This window comes from Cygnus atratus, chromosome 3 (genome assembly GCF_013377495.2).
Source record: "Cygnus atratus isolate AKBS03 ecotype Queensland, Australia chromosome 3, CAtr_DNAZoo_HiC_assembly, whole genome shotgun sequence".
Classification (NCBI taxonomy): domain Eukaryota; kingdom Metazoa; phylum Chordata; class Aves; order Anseriformes; family Anatidae; genus Cygnus; species Cygnus atratus.
The window spans coordinates 105,751,307-105,778,918 of record NC_066364.1 but is presented as its reverse complement, the minus strand read 5'-3'; the positions used below and the strand labels follow the sequence as shown (position 1 = coordinate 105,778,918).

The 27,612-nt window shown below is 38.6% G+C and overlaps 1 protein-coding gene across 22 annotated transcripts in view; it reads left to right on the top strand.

Moving 5' to 3' along the window:
- The window catches only part of NRXN1 (neurexin 1), a 731,365-nt gene that overhangs the window by 52,906 nt on the left and 650,847 nt on the right, over nucleotides 1–27,612 (top strand). For 9 of the 22 annotated variants that reach the window (XM_035562206.2, XM_035562147.2, XM_035562116.2 and 6 more), the window contains 3 exons: nucleotides 21,742–21,759; nucleotides 26,624–26,653; nucleotides 27,459–27,470. The exons of 4 other annotated variants lie outside the window; for them this stretch is intronic. In XM_035562206.2, coding sequence (XP_035418099.1) covers nucleotides 21,742–21,759; nucleotides 26,624–26,653; nucleotides 27,459–27,470 — 60 coding nt within the window. Of the gene's footprint in view, nucleotides 1–11,735; nucleotides 11,763–11,867; nucleotides 11,929–21,741; nucleotides 21,760–26,623; nucleotides 26,665–27,458; nucleotides 27,471–27,612 lie in introns of all 22 variants that reach the window. 9 more of the 22 variants (XM_035562070.2, XM_035562234.2, XM_035562108.2 and 6 more) reach the window with 5 other exon arrangements.

Below are 27,612 nucleotides of genomic sequence, written 5' to 3'. Positions count from 1 at the left end.
TGTTTTGGTACGTTATGTTATTGCAATTAATAATATGTGGTGATTTTGTTGTTCTGGTTGCTTTTTGAAGACCCTGTAGTTTGGATTCAAGTGAACTGAATATTTCTCTTCCTTATTTCTCTCCTGAGAAAATTTCTCTTCATACATAACAACATTTCTTCTCTATTACGCTTGATAAGAAGAGATTTTTTAACTTTCCTCTTGGTGGAAAAAAAAAAGTAAGTCATATATTTTCTTATGTTTGCCATTTTGTCTTTCATATTAAATCTACAATTCTTTCTACAGGAGACATAAAGAAAAAGCGTAAAAGGGAAAGTCCGCAAATAAATTAAATTGGCACATGGAGGCGTTTCCTAAAAATAAGTACATTTATCCAGAGTGAAGGAAGATACTGATCTGTTTCTTTCTTCTTTCTGTCCTGCTTATTGATAGCATCAGAGTTGTTTTTTGTTATGATAAAGAAAAGAAAAGGAAAAGAAAAGAAAGAAGAAAAGAAAAGAAAGAAAAGAAAAGAAAAGAAAAGAAAAGAAAAGAAAAGAAAAAAGAAAAAAAAGCTAAAATAGTTGTCTAAATACAATGAAGAACAGCCAGAATTTTTAGAAGAAGCAAGCATAAGACAGTAAACTACTTCCATGGACACTTACCCTCCTTAGTTGCCTAACTGAATAAAACAAGGAGTTCACAAATTCTCATCACATTCAGCACTGCATATTCTTTCCTACTTGACAACAACAACAAACAACAAACAAACAAACAAAAGATTTAGAATTAAATCCACCATCTGGAAGATCACAACAATTTTCACACGTTATGGTTTAGGGAAGCAGCATTATATCCAATTTAAACATTTCTGTTACTATAAAATACTATATGGCTCATATGATGCCTACATAGCCTTTCATAAACAATTAAGTCTGGACATCACCTACCTGTAGACATAATATTGTATGTCTAGGCCTATCCAAGTGTTCTATATTTGGCTTCTATTCTTCAGTTTTCCTGAATCAAATTAAAATTCCACTATAGAGTTTTCCTCAGCTCAGGAAAGTGGAAGAAGTTGTAGATGCACACATTCACTTGAACTGAATGACCCTCACATCAATCATAAGCACCACTTGTGCTTGCATGGAACCATCAACTACTGAATTTTCTTTCTGCTTCATGGAGGCATTTGTTTGTGTAAGCCACCAAGGTCCTTCTATGAAAGATGCTATAGAATCATAAAAAGGTTTTATTGCTTAACAAAGTGTGGATACTTCATCAGTGAACTAAAAAGATTTCTGCCTGCAAAGATGTGAACTCAGTGCTCTGAGGCTGAGTATACAGAATCAGCTGAAAAGCGAGAATCATTTCCAGTGATCAACCGAAAAAAAAAAAAAAAAAAAGTAGGTGTAAGCTTTTTTTTTTTTTTTTTCCCACAGAACAAAGTAGTTAGTTTGCCTGTAAAAGTATAGAGTGGCAACAAGATAAAATGCTTTGTTTTAATACTCTTTGCATTATTTACTAGGACGCTAAACTAGGACTCCACATTAGAGTCATGGTGTAGGTGTGGCTCACTGTAGCAATCAAGACCCCATACCTTTCTTTGATATTTCTTTAATAATCGTCTTGTGAATGGCCATTTCCATCTTCTTCATAACACCGTAGTAATTCTTTTTTGTGAGGGGTGACTCTAATGTCTCCAATGGATGAAAATGCTTTCTCAAGAATCTGATTTTTCAAGGTACTGTGTAACATCTGCATGTTTTTGCTTTTTTTTTTTTTGGGGGGGTGTGTGTGTGTGTGTGTTTTCATACATAGGAATTTTAGAATATGACTGTGATAGAGTGAGTATCAGAGTCTATGAAAGGATATTTTGCATCCCTGTATGGGAAAGTAGCAGCATGCAGTGTAATTACGTACTATATGTAAGATCACATTCACATTATGTCTTCTAGAGAGGGTCCTGATCAGCAAGGTAACGTTTTATTTTAATATACAGTTCATCTATTTCAGTGTTCAGTTTCTTTAAAATATTTTTCATCCTCTTCAAACATCTATTAAATTAGCCGTGTAATATTTTGTTCACAAACCAACATATACAAATACCTGGATTTGTTGATATTGCACTGGAAATGTGGGCATATGGATTTGCTAATTTTTTAGTGAAAAGTGTGCTTGCCTAAGCTACTGATCTTGTATAGGTCTTGATTCCCATCGACAATGTCTCTCAAAGTCAGAGGGAGATGCTGATAAAGACTGAGGTCAATAATAGATACATAATAATATACATCCTATGGCAGAGCAACATGACAAAAATATATTGTCTTGGAATAATTTTGTCTAAAGCATTATTGTTGTCATGACTGTCTATAAGTTAATTCTGTGCTTTCCAAGTCACCCAAGTGCTTTCTGAACAATTGCATGTGAGTTACTACTCTGCATTGGTGACTGGGTGTAGTTTTTGTCCCTGGATATCAAGCTCAACTAGTGAAACCGTCACTGGTAAAACTGATCTCCAGCTTTCCCTATAGCTACCAATCGTTCTCCGTGAATTGTGCTAGAAATACAATCCAAAAAGACTTCAGCTGGTACAGATAGTCACAACCATGTTCATAGTTTGCACAGAATATATTTTTGAAAGGAAAAAAAAAGGCAATTATCCAGTTATTGTACTGGGGTCTTGAACTGCAACTCATTTCTGAAGAGATCTGTCAAAAAAGCCAACAAACAACCCACCTTGGTATAGTTTCTTTCACTTGACCGTGAAACATACTCAAAGAGATATACAGGAACGCGTCTGAAACAACAGTATTGTTTCTTTTAAAAGGCTCCAGTTAATGGTTCAAGAAAAATAAATTAAATAATAATAAAGAAAAAAAATTGTCTCAGATGCTTTATAATTGTTCATAAAATATTTTTGGGTGGAATGACTCCTGGAAAAGTTGCCAGGGTCACTGAGACCCATGGCATTGTGCTGAGTAAGTTACACTAATTCTTAGATACTCAGTTTTCCAAAAGAAATTGCTATTCTTCTCCCCCCCCCCCTTTTTTTTTTCCATTCTTATTCTTATCCTTCTTCTAATCCTTCTTGCTCTTCTTCTTTTTCTTTTCGTTCTTCTTCCTGTTTTCCCTTTCTTTCATTTGCACTTAGTCCTTAGATTTGCTAAGGAAATTGCCAAAATCCAGGAGGAAATGCACAATTTATATAATTGAAGGGAATAACTTGCATGTACAAATGATACCAAAATATGTGTCACTGCTGCACAAGAGAGAGATTAAGCTCTCCATGCAAACTTTAGCCTTTAGGGCCCAATCCTGTAATCGCTGAGTTCAGTTGCAAAATTCCAATTGACCTGAAATTCCCAGTGGCACTTTTATTTCATTTCAGAGAAGAACAGATCATGTTATTCTTATATGGTGAACTTCAGTTTTCCTTCGTACACATCAGTTTTCTTCCAACAAGTGTAAACCCTATTATTTAATTTCTTTGAAAATTTATTTTTTTCTGCTCTTAGTTTCAGGAGAAATTGGGACTTAAAAAGCATGTGCTGTTTCTACCCAAATTAAGCCTGTACTCCACTCTCCACTGTAGCCATTTGACTGATGTTCTTACTGTTGATTACTATGGGTCATCAATACATACATTTACAACAATACATTTACAATATTTCGACAAATGAGAAATAATAGCCAGACCTGAATGAGATCTTTTTTTTAAATGCTTTTCTCCTTTTTTTATGCTCCAAAGTGTTTGTAATTGAATGATGCAATTCTAAGACAGCAATTCCAATTTCAAATATATGTATAAGAGTTTAAACCGAAGATTTGAACTTGTATTAAAAGAGACTTAAAACCAGTCTCCGTATATTTAAAGTAACTCTCTTGTCTCAGTAGAATTTTACATAACCATATTTTTCATCTGAATCGGAGCTCATTTCAATCACAGAATCACAGAATCACAGAATCGTCTAGGTTGGAAGAGACCTCCAAGATCATCTAGTCCAACCTCTGTCCTAACACTAACAAGAACTCCACTAAACCATATCACTAAGGGCTACATCTAAACGTCTTTTAAAGACCTCCAGGGATGGTGACTCAACCACTTCCCTGGGCAGTCCATTCCAATGCCTAACAACCCTTTCAGTAAAGAAGTTCTTCCTAATATCCAACCTAAACCTCCCCTGGCGCAACTTTAGCCCATTCCCCCTCGTCCTGTCACCAGGCACGTGGGAGAATAGACCAAGCCCCACCTCTCTACAGCCTCCTTTAAGGTACCTATAGAGAGCGATGAGGTCTCCCCTGAGCCTCCTCTTCTCCAGGCTCAACAACCCCAGTTCCCTCAGCCGCTCCTCGTAAGACTTGTTCTCCAGACCCCACACCAGCTTTGTTGCACTTCTCTGGACTCTCTCGAGCACCTCCATGTCCTTCTTGTAGCGAGGGGCCAAAAACTGAACACAGTACTCGAGGTGCGGCCTCACCAGAGCCGAGTACAGGGGGACAATCACCTCCCTAGACCTGCTGGCCACACTGCTTCTTATACAAGCCAGGATGCTGTTGGCCTTCTTGGCCACCTGAGCACACTGCTGGCTCATATTCAGCTGCCTATCAACCAGTATTCCCAGGTCCTTCTCGGCCAGGCAGCTTTCCAACCACTCATCTCCCAGCCTGTAGCTCTGCTTGGGGTTGTTGCGCCCCTGATGCAGGACCCGGCACTTGGCCTTGTTGAACTTCATACAGTTGACCTCAGCCTATCGGTCCAGCCTATCCAGATCCTCCTGCAGAGCCTTCCTTCCCTCGAGCAGATCGAGACACGCACCTAACTTGGTGTCATCTGCAAACTTACTGAGGGTGCACTCAAGCAGGTTCGTCAAGTAGGACCTGCCTTTCATAAACCCATGCTGACTGGGTCTGATCGCCTGGTTGCCCTTCAAGTGCCGTGTGACGACATTCAAGATAATCTGCTCCATGAGCTTCCCTGGCACTGAGGTCAAACTAACAGGCCTATAGTTCCCCGGGTCTACCCTCCGGCCCTTCTTGTAGATGGGCGTCACATTTGCTAGCCGCCAGTCGACTGGGACCTCTCCTGATAGCCAGGACTGCCGATAAATGATGGGAAGCGGCTTGGCCAGCTCCTCCGCCAGTTCGCTCAGTACCCTCGGGTGGGCCCCATTGACTTGCGTACATCCAAGTGCAGTAGCAGGTCGCCAACCATTTCCTCGTGGATAGCGAGGGCCACATCCTGCTCCCCATCCCCTTCCACCAGCTCAGGGTACCAGGTATCCAGAGAACAACTGGTCTTGCCGCTAAAGACTGAGGCAAAGAAGGCATTGAGTACCTCAGCCTTTTCCTCATCTTTTGTAACTAAGTTTCCCCCTGCATCCAGTAAAGGATGGAGATTCTCCTTAGTCCTCCTTTTTGTGTTGATGTATTTGTAAAAACTTTTTTTGTTATCTTTAACGGCAGTAGCCAGATTGAGCTCCAGATGAGCTTTGGCCTTTCTAATTTTGTCCCTGCACAGCCTCGCAACATCCTTATAGTCCTCTTGAGTAGCCCGCCCTCTTTTCCAAAGATTATAAACCCTCCTTTTTCTCCTAAGCAATTTGGATGAAAAATTTATTTGACCTATTTTAATTATTTCACTACTGTAAGTCATATCTAAATACACAGGTATGTAGGCATTCACAAATAGAACATATGAAGGTGATTTCCCTGTGATGTTATCAACGTTTTCTGTGTTGCTTTTATTTTAGCTTGCAAAATACTGGTTTGGACAAGCAGCGTTGGCCTAATCTGTAATATCCAGCTTGGTGAAGCAACACCTATACATTAGAGATGGCACTAAGCTCATTTTAACTACGACATAAACCCAGACCTTGAAAGCATTGTGGCAACTTCCATTACGCTAAAAGCTATTGATTAGAAATGCTTCCCTGGCATAAAGAGTAGACTCATAAACTCATAGAGTGCCAATGTTTGGCGATGAGATCTCAATGGGAGCTGCACATACTAAGGACCTGCCCAGCAGGTAAGCCATGAAAATCAAGGAGCAGTCCAGGTTTTAAACTGTATGAAAGGATTTCTATCCATCTGAATGGGTTCTAAAGAAGATCCCATTCATAAGAACCATTCCTGTCCAAGTTTTCTATTCCATCTATTTTTTACTAGAACTTTACTTGGTTTTGACTATATGATTTTACACTTATCAGACTAGCTATTATTGAAGTCAGAAAAAACATACTTTTTTTTTTTAATGGACTCCTATGTTTTTAAGTAATTTAATCGTAGTGTTTTTTAAGGCATATCTTTAACATGTCTTTTAAATACATGCAGACATCATTGATACAAGATGTAAGACAGTAATAACAGCAGAGTTGTTTAAAGGCTATACTAATGCTCTAACCAGAAGATGATGTATTTTAAATATTTGCCCCACTACAGAAAACTGTGATAACTCACTATAATAATGCAGACTGGATGAAAAATGATAGCTGTCCGTATTGAATATTAAGAGGTACATGCAAAGGGATAAAGAAAAACACTTTAGATCTTCATATTCTAAACTACTTTTGGAGACAAATGCTTTTTTTGGGAAGGGAGAGTTTGTTTTAATGGAAGTAGAATATGGTGACTGTTCCACATGCATTATAAGCATGTTATGGGAGATATGCTTTGAATGTATCTATTTATTTCTAATAAGTGAATGATTTACCAGCATTTGACATTCTTCATATCATACACTTTTGGAATAAGTATCTATTTCTAAAAGTGAGAAGGCATTTGTTATAAGCTGTAAAGACAAATTTAAAAAAAAAATGGATCAAGCACTTTTTAGCTTGCTATATGAAGAGTCTTCACAAATGAAATAACTTTTGTTGTTAGTGGCTTTTGCACAGTTTTTTATCTTTTGAATCAAACTAATTACAGCATGACAGTACCTTGAAACATTTTCTTTAAACAAAGAAACATACAATTTCAAAGTCCTATTAATCAATATTGCTTTTTCAAGTCTCTTAAGCATCTTCGTATGCGTTAGTCATTGCTTTGTTGAATTGTAAGGGGATTTTTCCTGAAATTTTATATTACCTATTTCTGTTCCTTGGCATGATATGGCATTTTGTATCAGTATTGTGTTAGTGAAGTAAAAATATTTACTATGTTCAATGAGAAGATTGTCCCTGTTTTAGTTTCTGTATATATTAACAATTGGACCATACCACATCATTTATTGCTCCCTATGTTGGCTGTATTCATTACATTTATACATTCTTTACATTGCATAAGGCAATTTTGCAATTACTATGCATTATTATATGAATGAATGTTCACATGCCTATGTAGTCTATCTGTTGAGTATATACACCTATATACAGCCTGCACCTTGCAGGCAAGAAAGTCATACCAATTTCACCTTGTTTAAATACGAATTTCTCTCTTAGTAGGTGGTTAGTGTCTTAGGTTAGTCCTCTATTCCAAAATCTTGATTGAAAAAAATATGCAAGAAATATTTGTGGTTTGTTTGGGAGTTCTGTTAATTTGATTAAGTACATAGGTTATATGATACATGATCCTTGCTTTCATGATTATAACTCTGTGAATTGCCTAATGGCATAAATAGTCTGCTGGGGAGAAATTTTAATTAAGGTTTAGATGCTGGAGTTTTGCCACTTTGGGAACCTCAGAATTGTTTCTCCTCTTTATGAATAAAAAGTGGAAGGCAGGTGATTTGTATGTTCATTTTAATGGAGGAACTATTTAATTGATTCTGATAATGTTTTAGCCCAGAAATAGATCTTTGATAAAGAATCCGATGCTGATTTTTCCTTGATGCCAGCCACTGTGTGATTCTAACCAATTTACCATATACAGAAGAGCTGACAATAGAAAAGACCTTTTCATTGTCAACATGTTACTGTGATGATGTAAAATGATATGTAGTTTTAGCAGAAAAAAAGTAAAATGGGTAAAGATTAGCACAGGAATTTATATCCGAGACATATCTTTCAGAAAGGAACAAAGATAACAATTAATACTTCAAGAACTGTCGATATTGATCAAACTGTAAAGTAAGACAACTAGCTCCAGCTTGATTTGGGTTCTTTTTATAGATGCCCCCAAAGTGTGACCATCTTGAAAGATCTACTAGCAATATACATTTTATTTGTCCAGTTCTGAGATAAGAACAGTCATAGACAAGAAAATTAGTGTAGCTAGACATAATATGCATACCATCAGGGTTTTGCTTAAGCATGTCAGGTACAATATATCCTTGTTGGAAACTGCCTGTTTCACCAGTTCTAAACTAATGCTGGAAGGTTTATTACGTCACTTAGAAACGTTAGAATCACAGAATCACAGAACCGTCTAGGTTGGAAGAGACCTCCAAGATCATCTAGTCCAACCTCTGTCCTAACACTAACAAGAACTCCACTAAACCATATCACTAAGGGCTACATCTAAACGTCTTTTAAAGACCTCCAGGGATGGTGACTCAACCACTTCCCTGGGCAGTCCATTCCAATGCCTAACAACCCTTTCAGTAAAGAAGTTCTTCCTAATATCCAACCTAAACCTCCCCTGGCGCAACTTTAGCCCATTCCCCCTCGTCCTGTCACCAGGCACGTGGGAGAATAGACCAAGCCCCACCTCTCTACAGCCTCCTTTAAGGTACCTATAGAGAGCGATGAGGTCTCCCCTGAGCCTCCTCTTCTCCAGGCTCAACAACCCCAGTTCCCTCAGCCGCTCCTCGTAAGACTTGTTCTCCAGACCCCACACCAGCTTCGTTGCACTTCTCTGGACTCTCTCGAGCACCTCCATGTCCTTCTTGTAGCGAGGGGCCAAAAACTGAACACAGTACTCGAGGTGTGGCCTCACCAGAGCCGAGTATAGGGGGACAATCACCTCCCTAGCCCTGCTGGCCACACTGCTTCTTATACAAGCCAGGATGCTGTTGGCCTTCTTGGCCACCTGAGCACACTGCTGGCTCATATTCAGCTGCCTATCAACCAGTATTCCCAGGTCCTTCTCGGCCAGGCAGCTTTCCAACCACTCATCTCCCAGCCTGTAGCGCTGCTTGCGGTTGTTGCGCCCCTGATGCAGGACCCGGCACTTGGCCTTGTTGAACTTCATACAGTTGACCTCAGCCCATCGGTCCAGCCTATCCAGATCCTCCTGCAGAGCCTTCCTTCCCTCGAGCAGATCGAGACAAGCACCTAACTTGGTGCCATCTGCAAACTTACTGAGGGTGCACTCGATCCCCTCGTCCAGGTCATCGATAAAGATATTAAAGAGAACCGGCCCCAGCACTGAGCCCTGGGGGACTCCGCTAGTAACCGGCCTCCAACTGGATTTGGCTCCATTCACCACAACTCTTTGGGCCTGGCCATCCAGCCAGTTTTTAACCCAACGAAACGTACGCCAGTCCAAGCCACGAGCAGCCAGTTTCTTGAGGAGAATGTTGTGGGAAACGGTGTCAAAAGCCTTACTGAAGTTAAGGTAGATCACATCCACAGCCTTCCCCTCATCCACCAGGCGCGTCACTTGGTCATAGAAGGAGATCAGGTTCGTCAAGCAGGACCTGCCTTTCATAAACCCATGCTGACTGGGTCTGATCGGCTGGTTGCCCTTCAAGTGCCTCGTGATGACATTCAAGATAATCTGCTCCATGAGCTTCCCTGGCACTGAGGTCAAACTAACAGGCCTATAGTTCCCCGGGTCTACCCTCCGGCCCTTCTTGTAGATGGGCGTCACATTTGCTAGCTGCCAGTCGACTGGGACCTCTCCTGATAGCCAGGACTGCCAATAAATGATGGGAAGCGGCTTGGCCAGCTCCTCCGCCAGTTCGCTCAGTACCCTCGGGTGGGCCCCATTGACTTGCGTACATCCAAGTGCAGTAGCAGGTCGCCAACCATTTCCTCGTGGATAGCGAGGGCCACATCCTGCTCCCCATCCCCTTCCACCAGCTCAGGGTACCGGGTATCCAGAGAACAATTGGTCTTGCCGCTAAAGACTGAGGCAAAGAAGGCATTGAGTACCTCAGCCTTTTCCTCATCTTTTGTAACTAAGTTTCCCCCCGCATCCAGTAAAGGATGGAGATTCTCCTTAGTCCTCCTTTTTGTGTTGATGTATTTGTAAAAACTTTTTTTGTTATCTCTAACGGCAGTAGCCAGATTGAGCTCCAGATGAGCTTTGGCCTTTCTAATTTTGTCCCTGCACAGCCTCGCAACATCCTTATAGTCCTCTTGAGTAGCCCGCCCTCTTTTCCAAAGATTATAAACCCTCCTTTTTCTCCTAAGCTCGAGCCACAACTCTCTGTTCAGCCAGGCCGGTCTAGTTCTGCGCCGGCTCGTCTTTGGGCACGTGGGGACAGACCGCTCCTGAGCCATTAAGATTTCCTTCTTGAAGAGTGCCCAACCTTCCTGGACTCCTCTGCCCTTCAGAACCTCCTCCCAAGGGACTCTGCCAACCAGTGTCCTGAACAGCTCAAAGTCAGCCCTCCGGAAGTCCAAGACAGCGGTTTTAATGGTCCCCTTCCTGACTTCACCAAGAATAGAGAACTGAACCATTTCGTGGTCACTCTTCCCAAGACAGCTCTCGACCACCACATCTCCCACCAGTCTGTCACTGTTTGTGAACAGAAGGTCTAGCGGGGCACCTCCCCTGGTAGGATCTCTAACCAGCTGCGTCAGGAAGCTATCTTCCACACTCTCCAGAAACCTCTTAGACTGCTTTCTCTGGGCTGTGTTGTGCTTCCAGGATACGTCTGGGAAGTTGAAGTCCCCCACGAGAAGAAGCGCTGACGATTTCGCGGCTTCTGCCAGCTGCCTGTAGAACTCCTCATGTCTCCTCATCCTGGTTCGGTGGTCTATAACAGACCCCCACCAGGATGCTTGCCTTGTTGGCCTTCCCTCTGATCCTAACCCAAAGAGACTCAACCTTATCATTCCCAGCCTCAAGTTCCTCAACATCAAAACACTCTCTAATATAGAGAGCCACACCACCACCCCTTCTGTGCTGCCTGTCCCTTCTGAAGAGCCTATAGCCAGACATTGGAGCACTCCAGTCATGAGAGTGGTCCCACCACGTTTCCGTGATGGCAACCAAGTCATAGCCTTCCTGCTGCACAATGGCTTCCAGCTCCTCTTGTTTGTTATCCATGCTGCATGCATTAGTGTAGATGCACTTCAGTTGGGCCATTGCCTTCTCCCCTGGCCTTGCCATTGTTCCCCCTGGTAGAGCTCCAACAAGACTTATTTCAGCCCCGTCCCCCTTCTTTCCTAGTTTAAAGCCCTCTCAACGAGCCCTGACAGCTCCTGGGCTAGGATCCGTTTTCCCCTTGGAGATAGGGACCCATCTGCGGTCACCAGGCCGGGTGCCGAGTAAAGCGTCCCATGGTCAAAAAACCCAAAATTTCTGTGTTGGCACCAGCCTCTGAGCCACGTGTTAATCAGGTGGGCTTTCCGTGTCCTCTCGGTACCCCTCCCTGCCTCTGCAGGGATAGACGAAAACACCACCTGTACTCCTGCTCCATCCACTAACCGTCCCAGTCCCCTAAAGTCCTGGTTGATAGCCTTCAGGCTTCTCTCTTCAATATCATCACTGCCAGCCTGACCTATCAAAAGAGGGTAGTAGTCAGAGGGGCGAACCAGGTTGGGAAGCTTTCTGGCAACATCCCTGACCCTGGCCCCAGGGAGGCAGCAGACTTCCCTACGGGTAGGGTCAGGTCGACAAATAGGGCCCTCTGTTCCCCTGAGAAGGGAGTCACCTGCAACGATCACCCTTCTGTCTTTCTTGGTGGAGGCAGTCTTGAGGCGTGGAGTCGGCTTCCTCGCCCTAGACATCCTCCTGGGTAGACTTTCTACCTCATCCTCACCCACTGGTCTCTCAAGCTCCAGGGCCTCAAATCTGTTATGTAAGGGCACCTGGGAAGGTGGGGCCGGTAGGGGGGGCGTTGCCTGCGAGGTCGAGCAGGGACCTGTCTCCATTCCTCCTCAACTCCTAGGTCACCTCCCTCTGCCTGACAGCGACAGGGCAGGGGGTCCACCCCCATCTGGGGTGTCTCACCTCGGTACCTCTCCTTTAGGCCCTGCAGGGAGTCGCTCCACCAGTCTATCTCCCGCTCACACTCCCTGATAGCCCTCAACCTATCCACCTCCTCTTTGAGTTCTGCCACCAGGCGGACCAGGTCATCCACCTGCTCGCACCTCACACACACGGTGCCTCTGCCTCCCTCAGATGGCAGCAACAGGCTCAGACACTCCCTGCACCCAGAGACCTGAACTGCCGCATTATTGAGCAGGCGGTCAGTCTGGGTGGTTACAGACTTTCTAGAGAGAGCGCTCTGCCTGGTGTAGACCATTGCAGCCTAGCTAGTGGTCGACAGCTGTTAAAGGTGTTGTTCTTATGGGCGGGGGGGAAATCCTGCCCTCTCCGCCCTCCCTGCTTGCCCTGCCTGCGCAAACTGCTGCGCCCTGCCCTTCTGACGCGCCATGCCCTGTTTGCCTGCCCTGGTCGCTCACGCTCCCTAGGGGCTGCTTTTGAACGGCTGGGGAGGGGGTGCTGCTGGCTCCGCCTATGCCTCGTCAGCCTCCCTCGCGAGGGCTGCCGGGTCCTGGCGACTCCCTCGAGTGGCCTCGATGTCGGAAAAAAAGCCCTGCCTGTCCCGATCCCCCGCTCTGCTGCAGAACACGCCTGCCCCGGAGCCGATCGCCTCGGCAAGAGAGCAAAGAGTTACAATAAATATATTCTTATGCCAAGAAAATAACTGGGGAACTAATTCATATCAAAGTGTGTAATGAAATCCAAGCATCATTCTAAAGCATCTGTTTCCCAAGTGCAATGTGTACAAGTATTTTGTACACACAGGAGCTCAATCCAATCATTCACGCACCTACAGAAAAGACACGTTGTTGTTCAGTTCATGTAAAATCCATGGAGGAAGTTTAAGAAATATCAATTCTTACTTCAGCTAAGGAAGAACAGATTTTAATTGAAGAAATATTGATCTAATTCTAAAATTTCTTGTAATTAGATTATTCTCATTACATATGTTGGCTAATTAATCAGCATTGAAATGCTGAATTAGCATTGAAATGATTGTAGACTAGTTCAGGAGAAAATTAAGTTCAGTTTTGAAGAAAATAAAACACGAGAAACACATTTTGCTCACGTGCAGTCACAGATAGCTCTGATTAAATATTAATTTGATGTCATTTAAAAACCTTCATTATGGCCTTAGGATTTCCAGAGTACAGTTCCACTCACATCAGAGGAATTTCCCATTTCAACTAGTAGAAGGTTTGTTCTGTACCATTTTAAGGGCTTCCAAACACAGGTTCAGTCCAGTTCAAATGCACAGAATCAATCTTAACAGTAGATAAGAGAGTTTTGTGATGGTTACCTAAAGAACTATACAGCAAAGTGATTTCAAATATTGTTACTGTACTTTTAATTGTATACAGTGCATCTTCTACATTTTCAGCTGCTAACTCTGAAGAACATTTCATCCCAAAGTATCTTCAGCTGCTTGTGTTAAAGTCATAGCATCGCTGGTAGCACCCAGGCATTCCTCATTTCCTGAATACAGTAAAAGACAGAGTGGAAATATAAAAATATGTGTAGCTTTGCATGGTTCCTATTAATTTTGGTGTTCTATTAGTGTAACTAGAAACAATGCTGCCATCTGGTTGCAAAAGGACCTGTGCTCTTTGTCCATTTAACAGCATGTCTACTGTCTGTCCAGCAAATCTTATTGTATTAATGGGGCTAACAGATCAGTTTTGTTGAAAGGATGATTGGACAGGGATTTGATTTCATCTGATAGTAACTTAGGCTTGATTTTTTAGCCTCTTGTGTAGACATAATTGACTACAAAAAGCACAGCACAACAGGGAATCAGATTTACTGGTCTATTTTCTGCTCTTATTTACACCTAAAAAGTCACAACTAAATCTGAACAAATCTTGATTCCTCACTTAACAAACTGTTTTCTTAAAGGAGTTCTAGAAATAATGTATGAATTTTTCAAATTATTTTCAAAACAGATATTTTTAAGATAGAAATCCCTTTGTCATCCTGCATTGCTCTTATAGAACATAATTTGTTCCTACTGTTAGCCTCTGCCAGACTGGATAGTTCACTCTCTATGAAAGGCTTTGATTTGGATATCCTGAAAATACGTTTTTGTGCCATGTACGTAGCAGGGTTAAGTTGGAGAAGATCCAAAGGACTAATAATAGCACTAGGAAGAAAAGATGCGTTATGATAAGATGCAACCATGCAAAGCTGACCGTATACAGTCAGTCTTTAATTCCAGTTAGTCTGTCCATTCTCTATGATAGGAAATAAACTAGTGATTGCAATTAAGATGATTGAAAGCACAAATCAAAGTTAAGTGTTAAAATCCAGAGATTTTCAATGAAAACTGAATGTTTCCAATCCAGAGAAATAGTCCAAGAGGCTATATGGAAAAAGAGGAGCCGTTCCTAAACAATATCAGGTTACTGGGTTAAATACTTAGATTTACATTTTATTCAATTTTCTGGTTGTACATGAAAAGTATAACATTTTATGAAATAGCATTAAAACACTTTGTGTTTCTTTGACTTGCCTTCACTTGCACAGATAACTTATTTATCCTTTCATTGTAACCATTATTAGTATTACTAAATTCAATTGTAAAAAGACTTTTGATTCCACCTTTGATTCCTGGTTGTAATTACTGCAGCCATTACACATTTGTCTCAATGACTGATGGAAATTTCTTTAAAGTACTGACAGATTGCAGGCAGTTCTGAAGTTTAGTACATCTGAGACTAGCCAGACCCATTTTAGAGAGAAAAAAATCAACTTTAATGAGGTGGCAAAATAAGGCCAAATTCACATTTCTTGGGACTGTAATATAATTAAAAAGCCATCATTTTTACATCTACCTCATGATCTCTCCCCTAAGTCAGTACAGGTTTATTTAGAATTATGGTACAAATTACTAAAATTAGTGGACAAGTAACTTTCTAAAAGTGTCACTGCTGGGAAGCAGTTGAGAAAAATGAAATAAAGGTATCAGATTTTTTAATTACTGTAACTCCATAAAAACACAAGTCCACTCAGATGTGCAATATCAAAAAACTGTGTAACAGTAAAATAACCATAGATTAATAGCATTAAATGAAAGCAATGCCAAATGATTTAACATTTAATACATTTTTGTTGGTACAAGATAGAAAAGTGATAAAGGTGCATAGGAATCAAACAGCACAAAAAGATACTGTGTCAGAAAGAGTGTTAAGTTAATTGTCTTGTTGGTTTTGATTCTGTTTGTCATCTGCAGACCCTGGAGAGGGTATTAGAAAATGTTACAGCATGTAAAAGTAAATTGGGTGTGGGGTATTTTCCTACTGGGAACAATAGTAACAATTTGAATTATTTTTGTCACCTGTCAAATTTGAATTCTTCATGGGAAACATATGTCATGACTGTTGCAAAGGATGCAGAGATTGGTTCTGAGAAAACAATTTAAACATTTTAGTATTTTACAGTGTCAGACTTTTGCTGTTTATGTTTGGTATCTGTTGTCACTTCACTACAGAGAATTAACAGATTCATACAACTTATGGCCAAAATGGACTGTTGTGAAATTATTAACCTGATCTCTTAAATGGCAAAAGGCAGAACTTCCACTGATTCCAACAGTGTCACCCAAAAGTGTCTGATTGAGACAGATTCTGTTAGACAAAGGCTCATCTTAAGACTTCAAGAAAGAATTTCCCAGTATTCCCAATGTTCTTTTTTTTTTTTTGTTAATTAAAGTTTTTATTTTACTTTCAGTTTGAACTTTTCTGACTATTTATCCCAGCATTTGTCTGGTTGAAAAGACTTACAGGTATCAAGAATCTTTCTTGCTTCATTGATAGTTACAGACTGGTTTCAAGATACCTCTTAATCTTGCCTTTCATATATTCAATAGATTACCATAGGGCTTTCATTTTAAGACACTGTTGGTGAGTTTTCTGAGTTTTTTAGTGCTGTAAATGACTGTGAGAATTTTTTTTTTTCTTTTCAGTAACCTCTTTATTTTTCACATCCTTTTAAATATATGAACACTGGAACTAAACACAGTAATGGTTTTAGTTATGCCACCAAAAGTAATGTTATTTTCTATTCCTGTTCATTATTTCTTTGCCTATGCATGCAAGACTTGCAGTGCTACCCTCTAGTTGCAGCTTCACACTAGGAGCTCATCTACAGTCACTTAACTAAAATTATCTCGTTATTTCATTGTCAATGCACCTGGGGTACAGAGCACTCTCCCAAAAATGATGGCCTCACCTTAAGTAAATTCACAGATGTTAGTAGATTTTACAGAGGTGTACTGCATTTGAGCTAATGTCTTTGTCTTTTACAAAACTGGCAGAAGTTTCTAATTTGCCCTGATGATCCTCAGATTTAGACTCTTCCTCATTTTTGGTGAACACAAGTCATCTGTGCTCATTATATTACACCTATCTCCTAAGTCTAGTACAGAGCAAAAGAAGGGATCTTCACAGAGATGTAGATAGAAAGTGGAGCTAGAACAGAATTAAATTCCTTTTACTCTGAAATCTCTCTCTTCCACAAAAAAAAAAAAAAAAAAAATCAATATAGTCCCTATTATATTTCTACCCACTACACTGGAAGGTACCCTGAGTGGGTCCACCCAAAGCTGTGTGGAGTCTGGGCAAGTCCACTGACTTCAGACCTAATGGAGCCATTCGCTCAGTCATGTGGAAACACAGAAACTACTGGACCTTTTACCTTAGATTTAATTAGATTTGCAAATTTTGTGGTTGGATCCCAAATTTGGTTCCATGAGTCCCAGCTGTAGGAAATGATGCTCCCCTATTTACTTGATAGTCAAGCAGAAGTCTACAACAGAATCCAAGTTCTGTACTAGGTATCCTCCTTATATATATATACTTATATATCCTTATATCCATTTTGAATTAATCATAATTACAGTCAATAAACACAACATTTACAGTTACTTTTTTTTTCCAAAAAAAAAAAAAAGTATGTAAGTAATCTGAATGGAATTTGTCAGATATGAAGCATTTGAGAAAAGCAGCACTATTAGCCACAGTTTTTCAATGTATTGCTTTTGTTCATCATTATTGAAACTGTCTGTTCCTATTCTTAAAACGTAGTTCACATTTTCATATCCTTTCCAAATATTTATTTTGAACCAGGTTTTAAGTAAAACAATTTATCTAACAATTTGAGAAACTGACTAAATCATACAATCCAAGAGATCCTCGGTGCAGTCCTGTAGAAAAAGCTGCCTCTTGAAATGACATTTTCCCGAATGATATTGTTAAGCAGATGAATTTATGGAGAAGCATATCTGGGAATTCTTCTTTGGGAAAACAAACTGATAGTATCATGTCTTAACTTTCTAGCAACCATTTTTATTGCAAGACACCTGCAAAAGTTCAGCTTTATTTCAGGCTACTTCCTCACTATTCCTGCTATTGAATATCTTATGAAATTTCATAGACTGTGTCTGTGGTATAATTCATTGTTGTCAAATGTTATTGAACTGTAATTCTGATAAGGAAAAAAAAAAACGCTTTAAAAATGCCATTTCTAATATGCTATCTTTATTATGTTATTTCTAGAATATTTTTGTAACTTCATAATACTAACATTTTTTTCATCTGTTTATTATGAGCATACTGTTCTTTTGTAATTGTCAGGCCAAATATTGTGCTCTGTATGTGGAATAGGTATAAATATTGTAGGAGAAGAAAATTGTAACAGCAGGAAAAACAAAACATATGAGCAGTCAGTTATTTTGTAAAATAATCAAGAATTCCATGAAGCATCACCAAATGTTAAAATGATTCTTGAATTAATAAAAGCATCCTATAAAAACATGGTTCACATCACTGAATCGGGGTAATAGGCTAACATAATTGGATTGCATTGGGCTTTTGTTGCAAAAAAAAAAAAAAAAAAAGGAGTAGATTCTGCTCTCATCTCAGTAGGGACGGCCTGGGACAATTCATCCAAAGATAATGATTCACAGCCTGTGTAAGTGGTATAGTTCTACTGATTTCAACAGTGTCATGACAGATAAAAGTGAACTGAATATTTGGCTAAATATGTGAAGTCAACAGAATACACCAGTAGAGCTGAGAGCAGAATTTGGCCACAGGAATTAGGTTACAAACATAGAAATTAGCAGTGCAATTTAGGATTGTTTTTGGCGGAGGGGATGGGGGTGGGGTGGGGTGGGGGTGGGGGTGGGGGTGGGGGAGGGTGGTCTAGGAAATAAGTATTTGCAGTGGATAAATGCCTGTCTAGCTCTTCATCTAGTTGGGCACAACATGAAGACAGGATTTTTCACATCTAGTAGAAATCGGAATAGTGATGAGAAAATTAACGATCTGGCTAGTTGACTGGTGGCTGATGGAGGTCTTAAGGCCGTTCTGTACCTCCACTGTTGCATTGGCAATCTCTTTTAGCCTCACCTCATATGTGGGCTGTGCATTAGTGGAGATCATTGGTAGGATCTGTTGGTGCAGAAAAGGCTAAGAGCTCTCCTGTGTGAATGCTTGCGACAATGAGGACATGGCATGTCTTGTATCAAAGCCTCTGTTTCCACCAATGTCAATAGAGCTGCTCAGTAGACAATAAGGTCCTCCAGAGTGGATGTATGTGAACATGGATAAATAAACTGCGAGTGGCTAAATCATCAGAAATAATGGGAATGTGTAACATATCTCTATTTGCCTCCAGTTATGTAAATTTTACACCAGTGCAACTCTAATGACGTAAGTACAGTACAGTTACTCCTGATTTAAATTCATGATTCACTGAAGAAAATTTTGTTCCCTCTAAAATGCATACTTATAACACTGATAGCATACATTGCTTTCAAAGAGTTCAGTTTTTTTTTTTTTTTTTTTTTTTTTTTTAGAATAGCTTGAGGAAGCAAAATGAAAAAAAAAAAAAAAGCCAAAGTTAGAATCTGGGTCTTCTGACTTCCTCGTCTCTACTTAGAATGATAGGCCATGCCAGCAAAAGGAGAATCACGAAAGTAAGGCAGAGTGTAAGTGATATGCAAATACAGGACAGCACAATGAAATGCCCTCAATAAATAATATCAAGTGCTAACCTAACATAAAAAAAAAACTTGAAAAGTACCATAAAGAAGCCTAACAAAATATTTACTTAGATTACAGATCTGTTAAAAAATGTGTGATTTATCCTGACAACAACATAAGGAGGAATGAATTTTCATTGTTGTTTCCTAGTATGTAGGGATTTGGCTATATGTACATGGTATTATTCACAGAGCAGGAATTCAGCACTTTCAATTTTCTTTAATTTGAAATGTTTTGACAATTTAATATACTGTCCCTTAGAAGTTTAATCAATCAGACATTTAGGGGAAGGTACTCAGCTAGTGTAGGGGAAGCTACTCACCTTCTAACTAGGTGAGTTTAAGCATCTGGTGCTGCCTGTTACATTGTGTTCAGAACTCTCTGCTTGACTTCAACATCATGAGCCTTTTAGCAAGTTCATGCACTGATTTTAAGTAATAGTAATTTGGAGTAAATATGTCTAACAGAATGTTTTTGCAGTATTGATGCTGCAATATACTGCAGCAACGAAAACTAAATGAAGGAACTTGGAGTTATACTGCAATTGAGATAACAATTTCATTTTTCATTACATTTGGGGTCTATTGTGCTTAAAGAAGGGAAATTACTTTTTGCACTTAAAGGAAGAACGTTCTTCCAGAAAATTTTATCTATAAGTAGATATCCCTAATAGCCCAAATATCACTGAATATCACTGTAATTTACACTGCATATGGAACATAGTATTTTTATCTTGTGGGAATGGGTGTCTTTCATTTTCTTAGTCAGCATTGTTTGATTTGTTGATCTTCAGTATTTATTTACAGATACATACTACTTTTCATACATACTTTTTTTTTTTTTTCTCTTCAGACTCTTACTTTCCTAAATGCATGAAGCAGTATGTGCCTTTTGCACTTTCATAACAAACTAAAGTTTCAGGCTATGAGTTTTCAGAAGTCTAAATTGAGAGTGTGCGTATGGAAAAAGTGACTTATCTTAGGATGAAAAAAAATATCAGGACAGTCTTATGAGTATTGCAACTAAGAACTGAGAGACTTAGAGACTTAAATATTCATTGTTTATAATAGTTATTATTTTTAACATGGTAAACTATTAATTTGAAAACAGTCTAGTTATGGTGAGATTTTGGAGTATTTAGTGGCATTAACTTTTAAAGACTTATCATAACCAAAGTGACACATTCTAGCAGGAAATGACGATGCATAAAAAGTATCATTGAGCCCAGTTCTTTGTAAGTCATTTTATTTACTCTTTATCTATGATATATCTAGATTAGTTTAGATCACATTTCTTAATGGTCACATAAAAAAGTATTTTCATATAGGAAGATTCTATAGGAAACGACCAGCACTGGACTACAATTTACAATTGCTCCAAGTATTGGTGGAGACCACACAAACTGTAGGACAAGAGCTTCCAAGAATTCAGACTGACATGTTTTCACCCTTCCCACCTCTTCCCCATTTCCCCATTTCTTTGTTGTTTTTGCACTGTCCATCTCCTTGACTTCCATGTTGTTCTTCCTTTTTTTTTTTTCTTTTTCCTTTCTTATTCTCTCTCCCTGAGATCTCTTTGTACTCACTACCATCCTCTCTTCAGTCAAAATTGTAATGGGCAACAAAGATGTACTTCCTCAAAATCAGCTACCTAGTGAAGGAGTTGAGGAGTATAGACACTAGCATGAATACTAGGATATTGAGCCTGCTTCTTAACTTTGAATTCTGTCCACTTTGCTAGCTAAGGCTCAATTCCTAGTCCCTTCTTACTGTGTCAGCTTTAGGGGAAATTTCTTTCCTGTGGCCCATATTGACATTCGGTTGGGGATAGGAGGCCAAATTATTGCAGCTTTTACTCAGGTAAAATATCCTTTGATCTCATTTGGGGGCAAAGCCCATGCCTGAGGTTGCTGTGGTCTTTGCTAGCTTTGTAACAGGCAGCGATCTGACTGATTTTTTAAGATGTGTATGTTTAAGATGTGTATGTTTTTCTGATGCTTACAAATGTTGTGGGACCTGATTCTGTACAACTCTGAGTAAGGCCAAATGGTTTAAGTGGCAGTTATTGCACACTGGATTCTTAGATCTGACCCATCGACCAGAATGAGTGCCCTAGTAGTGCAGGATCAGCCACACTACCTGCTCTAACATCTTCACATCGTATTGTATATCTTGTTATCTTGTTCTATCTGTTTAAAATCATCTACTTCATACAGGTAATTAAGGGAAATTCAGAATGGGAAAGTAGAAGCAAATGATCTTAGAATCCCTATCAGAAATGACTGATGGTTTTAAAATATGTAGCTATAAAAGTCTTGCAAGATGATCCACTGATTAATGAATAATAATTACTGAACTTGCAAGGAGCTGCAATAAATCCTGTAAAAAAAAAATTGGCACTTTGGAAAGAGCAATGTTTAATTTCATATCATGTAAAGTTTGTTAAATAGGGGAACCACTGCTTCCGTGGTGCTTTTGTTTTTCCTTCTGGATTGTAGCAATGGAGCACTTGCATGTTGTTTGATGCCTTGCATGATGAAGACATGCAATGGCAAGTTCCAGTCTGCATGCTGCTTAATGAATGTTTTCCTTTTCTCTCCTTCCCTGTTATGTGCTTACAGAAGACAACTATGTGGAAGGTGGGTGCTTTCTACCTTATTTTCCTAAGCTCTTCTTTTTCCCTTTTGTTTAGTGGGTTATTTTTTTTTTCCCCTTATGCTAAATGTTATAAAAGTACGCATAACATTCAGTACGGTAAGTTGCACTTTTTTTATCCATAAAGGTATACAAGATTTTTAAATGTGTGATTTATTTTTCCATACAGAACACAAGCAAAGACTCATTTTAATATTGGCCATATTTATGTAATTCCAGAATATCTCCACTGAAACAATGGGATTTATGCACATAGAATCATAGAATGGTTTGGACTGGAAGGGACCTTAAAGATCATCTAATTCCAACCCCCGTGCCATTGGCAGGGACACCTTCCACTAAACCAGGCTGCTCAAAGCCTTATCTAACCTGGGATGCCTGATATCAACCTCATATGACCGATATCACTCTTTGAAGTCATGAAGTGAAGGAGTGATGAAGAAATTCTGATTTTTTCTCATGTTCTGTATGAAAAATGCTTCAAGAAAATATATTTTTCTTTAGTGTGGAACACGAATCCTCCTTGTAAGAATATAATGCATGTTAAATACCTATAGTTTAGGAAAATGGAAAGTGCTTTTCTCCTTAGTCTTGCTTATTGTATTCTCCTTTACAGCACAAAGTTTTAGGAAAAAAGTTTATCTGTGTAACTTTTCAACATAATGCACTCTGCCTTTTGGAATTTGTACGAGAAGAGGCATGTGATTTTAATAATGTTGGTATGTAAGTAAGATCCTTTAAAGACAGTATGTCACAGGGCAGTGGAAACTAAAACACAACGTCAGCTAGCCTGAATATTGGTAAGTATGTCTATTAGCTGGTAAAATATGTCTGAGTGAATATATTTCATGTTTGTAATGGTACAGAGTACACTTCACAGATCAGTTTTTGCTAGGAATCAGTACTGTCCTTTTGCATATAAGCCAAAAGGTGCTGGTGCTGTTTTAAGTACAAGTACTTTAAAAATCTGCTCTGGGCAGAGTCTTTGTATACTGTATAAATGACTATTTCAAAAAATGGTTTGATCTATTTAAACTGTGTAATAATATCTAATTGTTTTTTTTATTTGGATAGTTTAAGCACTTTTTTTTTTTCTAATGAAGAACTTTGTAAGCTAACACATATGCAAAGTGACTGCCCTGACATGTCTCTGACCTAGGGTACTGCAGTGAGACACTGTGGGGCCTGAGTTTATTCAGAATTCAAGGCACCGTGGGCCACTGCCTGGCTGTTTACTGGCAATTTTCTTGAAACACCTGGAAATATCAATACTATATTTCTCTATGTAACTGTATTCAAGGGCAAAGTGAGATTTAGTACATACATGATGTTGTGCAATTTTATTTAAATACATGCTACCAGTAGGAGAGAGAAAATGTAAACTGTTCCAATGCTTTAATTGTGTGCACTATCAAGCACATATGTATCAGTACAATTTTCTCTTCATTGTGAAATTAAAATATATTCAACAACATTGGGATAGGAATTCTAACTTAGAAAGATAAAAGCATAGAAATAAGTACCTAATTTTACATTTGACATATGCATGAAATTCTTAATGGTGTCAACATGAGACTCAAATATGAATTAGGATCAGTACAACTAGATAAGGAAGTTAAATTTAATTTCACATATTCATTTATGTACAGCAGTACAAGATAAGGCCTGGATAGTAGTTAATCCAGAAGTTACCTGAATCTAATTCTTAAAACTGCTCCCTTAAATTTATTCCAACACAGCTCTAGATACTTATGCATGCATTAAATTTGCAAATGATGCATATCTAAAGAATGGAACCATGGAATGTGTATCCAAAGCAGAACTGGGAAAGTGAGCTATAATTTTTCATCTTTGAATTCTGTGGTATCTGTGCATCTCCCTAAATTAGGCTACATAAGAAAAGAGAAGGATTTAATATTCATAAATTTGCTGGTGTGAAAAAGATACATTTTATTCATATTACTGAAATTGTGCTAGGGTTGAATATATTCACTGCAAGTTTACCATGTTTAAATTTTTCTTTGGCCTGTGCTCTGCATGGAACTTACACACAAGGTTATGAAAATAGACTATCTTCATGCTGTTTTTCCCTGTCCCATTCTGTGCCCCTTAACTTTGACCTTTTGGTGCCACATTCAGTATAAAAATGGAATGGATCACACATGCGTACAAGAGGTCTTCCTACTAAATCTTTAATTCCTAATTCACAAAGAAAAGACTTTTATCATTCTGCTTATGAAGTAATGGTGCACAAATGAATACTTTTAATGTATGGCATGCATACGCATCATGGCTCATTAAGGCTAGATCTTTCCATGACTATCCATTATGGTTTTCTCTGTTATAAGCACACAATCATATTGAAAATTTAGCAGTGACTGTTGTCATGGTAGATTTATCTGTATCATTTTCAACCCCTCTGTGGATTGTACAGGTACAGATAGCAATTCTTCACACTTCCATAGCCTTCATCCACAGATTGCAAAAATATAAAGTAAGGTAAGTATTGTTATGCTCCTTTTACAAGTAATTATAAGTAACAAATAAGTCACAAATAAGTAGCATACAGTGTAAAAAAAATGCAATGTCTTGAGAACTAGTACTCAATTTTTTAATTGATGGATGTTTGGTTTGAGCGTGTTTTTTTTGTTTTTGCTTTTTTTTTTTAACATTCATTTGGCTTCTTTTTTGGTTGAACAACACTGTAAGTGGCTCTTAAAATTCAAGTGCTTTCTATGTTTTCAAGAGGCTTTTTTTTTTTTTAAATGCCATTTATGTTTTTCAAAATGTATAAGAATCATGTATTTACAACTGATCAAGCTCACATATCATATTGCTACAAACAGTAGATATCAGGCAGTGCTAATCTCCTGAAGCTAGGCTTTTTATTTAAGTCCTTATAACTATAAAAGTCATATTTAAATGCAAGCTAGGAAGAGATTACCTTCTTTGTTTTCCCCTAGGAGACATGACAGTGATTTCTGTCACACTTTCTAAGAGCTGAAAGAGCTCACATAAATACAGTAACTGAATGTAATTTACACAATTTTGATAAAGAAGGCAATGTTCTAACATTCAACTAGTTTCACTTTCCCTTTCTTGACTACAGTTAACGCCAAGTCAAATGTCTGAGACTTTTTATTATAGATATCTGTACAAAAAAGTTTTGTGCCAATAGACAAATTAAATAACAAGGTGAAGAGACTATTATTTCCAGAAGGTCATGCAGCAACGGATCCAAGCAGTGATGTGCAGCACTGAAAGAATAAAGTTGGACTGTGGGTCTTTACAGTTTGTATTTCCAGTGTGTGTCTCAGTTGCAGAACCAGAAAGAACACGTGTGGACACTTTTCTATTAACTAATATTGTGCAGCACAGTTGTGTGATAATTTCCAAGTAATGCTTATGTAGGCATCCCTTCAGCATCACACTTAGCTTTCACTTACATTGGTGTAAGCCTCAGATCATCCTCACAGCTGCAGTGCACTGTCTTTGTAAACTGAATCTATTGTTCAAGGAGATGGGGCATGCCAGACCTTTCAGTTTAACTATCATCCAGGAAGGGTGACATTAAAAAGCTCTAATTCAGTAAAACCACTGTTAGCCTATGAAACATCACTTGAGATTTTAAACTGATGAGATATGAATCCTTTAAGACTGATTGCAGCCAGGAGTATCTTCTTTGAACTACCCCCAAGTACTATGAGTCATTTGTGCACCTAATTTTCTTTGTGAATTAGAAATCACAGGAATTCTCTAGGAAGTCTGCTTTCCAATAAAGAGCAAGATATTTTATTGCACACCTTCTTTGTGTGAATTATCTTTAATTAATTGCAAATAAGAAAATAATGCATCATTTTTTATAGTTGTTGGAGAAGAGAAGCACATTTAACACAAGCAATTAAGAACTTCTAAAATGGATCCTAAAGCAGCTAAGAAGAATAAACCTGTTGTTAAACCAGATGTAAAATGTGAAAAATCTTATTTCTACAAAAATGTTCTCTCTACAACACATTATTCTCAGTAAGAATATAAGTATCATTTTATTATTGTGCAATAAAAAAGCTGAATATTTTTGGTTAAAGTTTAACTAAATTTGGTCCTGGTTGAGTGATTACTGTTATGAATATCCATTTTGAAATGTCACTAAACCTATACTGGTATGATTGGATTTGATCTCAAAACACAAATATAAAGCAAAATCTGTTTCTCAAGCATTTATGAAGTAGTCATAAATTGTCACTTAAATTTTCTCTATGGCTTTATATTTTATATTGCATATGTAATAATTTGCCTCCTCTGGAATATATTCATTCTACTCTCACTTTTCACACAAATATGGAGACATCCCTTGCATTATCATTTTGATGTGATAAAGAAATTTTGTTTAATTACCTGAAATGCTCATTTTTATGAGGGGAAAAAGATCAGACCCAGCCCATTTTTCAGGTTTACACTTCTCCAGGTTTTTAACATAATTGCGCAACTAGAGGACAGGAAGTCCTCCCAGCCAAGTATTCAAAACAATATAATCAAAATAGAATCAAGACAGATGGAATATTAAAGGAATTGGTTGGATTTGAAAGCATTCTATTATTTTCTGGCTTCCCAACTACTGCACAGAAGAAATGTACAGCAAAACACTACCCAGTGTTTGAATTGCAGTTCTATGACTCTTAGCCCAAAGCATTCCAACCAGTGGCTGAAAAATGCTCTTTGATTTCCGTCTGTGATACAGACGTCTCATAGGAAACAGATGCCTGTCACAAAACATTTTTGTCACTGTGACAACACCACCTTCCCATGCTCCCTTGTTCATTGCTGACTGTGCTCTTGTTTTCCTTCAAGGTCTGGCGCACCTGATGATGGGCGACCAAGGTATGGGCTCTGTTCCTTTTCCACTCTGCTTTCATTGTTTCTTCTTGTTCTGTAGCTGCTTGGAAACCATCACTGCAAATGATGGGCAAATGCTTGAAAGCTGTCTTTGGCTGCAAATAAACATGTTAAACATGTGGTTTTAGTCACATCCTTCCTTATTTTTTTTTCTTTTGTTTGCTCCGTAAGCTTTTGTCCTTCCTGCCTCCTCAACTCCCCTTCTCTCAATATAATAACTGAAAAGAGGTGAGAGAAATAAGAAGGTGTTTTAGAAAATTTCATGTATTTATCAGAAAATGCAATTATGGGTGATTTTATGAAAGATAAATGAAGCACAAGAGCACTCTTCAGATAGTTCCTGAAAGAAGATACTGAGCTTGTCACATTGTACGCATTGAAGAGTACATTTACATTAATGCATGGCTGATTGGAAATGTGCAGAAAGCACCTGCTCCTTGCTTTTGGAATGCTGAGAGTACAATTTTGCCACCTAAAGAAATCAGTGGTTTTTCTTCTCCTAACCCATTGTCCATGTTAATATTGTATCACTCCTTATCAAAGCATGAGTTATTTCTGTGTTTCGCTGCATGTACATGATTGGAAAAAAAAATAAACTAAATCCCTAATATGACATTGATTGCATCTCCATTTGTCTACAGACACTTATCTTATACCTTGTCTTGTTTCATGTTTAGATATTATTGCATTTACATAAAACTCATGACTCTTACTGTTGTTTCTCTCCTCTTCTTATTCTCTTTTTGTCTGGAAATGCTTTCTTCATGGAACCATTTCACCAAATCCATAGGTAAAAGTAAAGGTATTACATGATTTTCTTTATTTTTTAATGCCATCGATATTCTTAATGTATGTTTAAGAAATGCTAATAAATGTAAATCTTTTTGTACTGGTAACATGAGGTAGGTATATTTTTTTAAGTAAATACTTCATGGATATTGAGG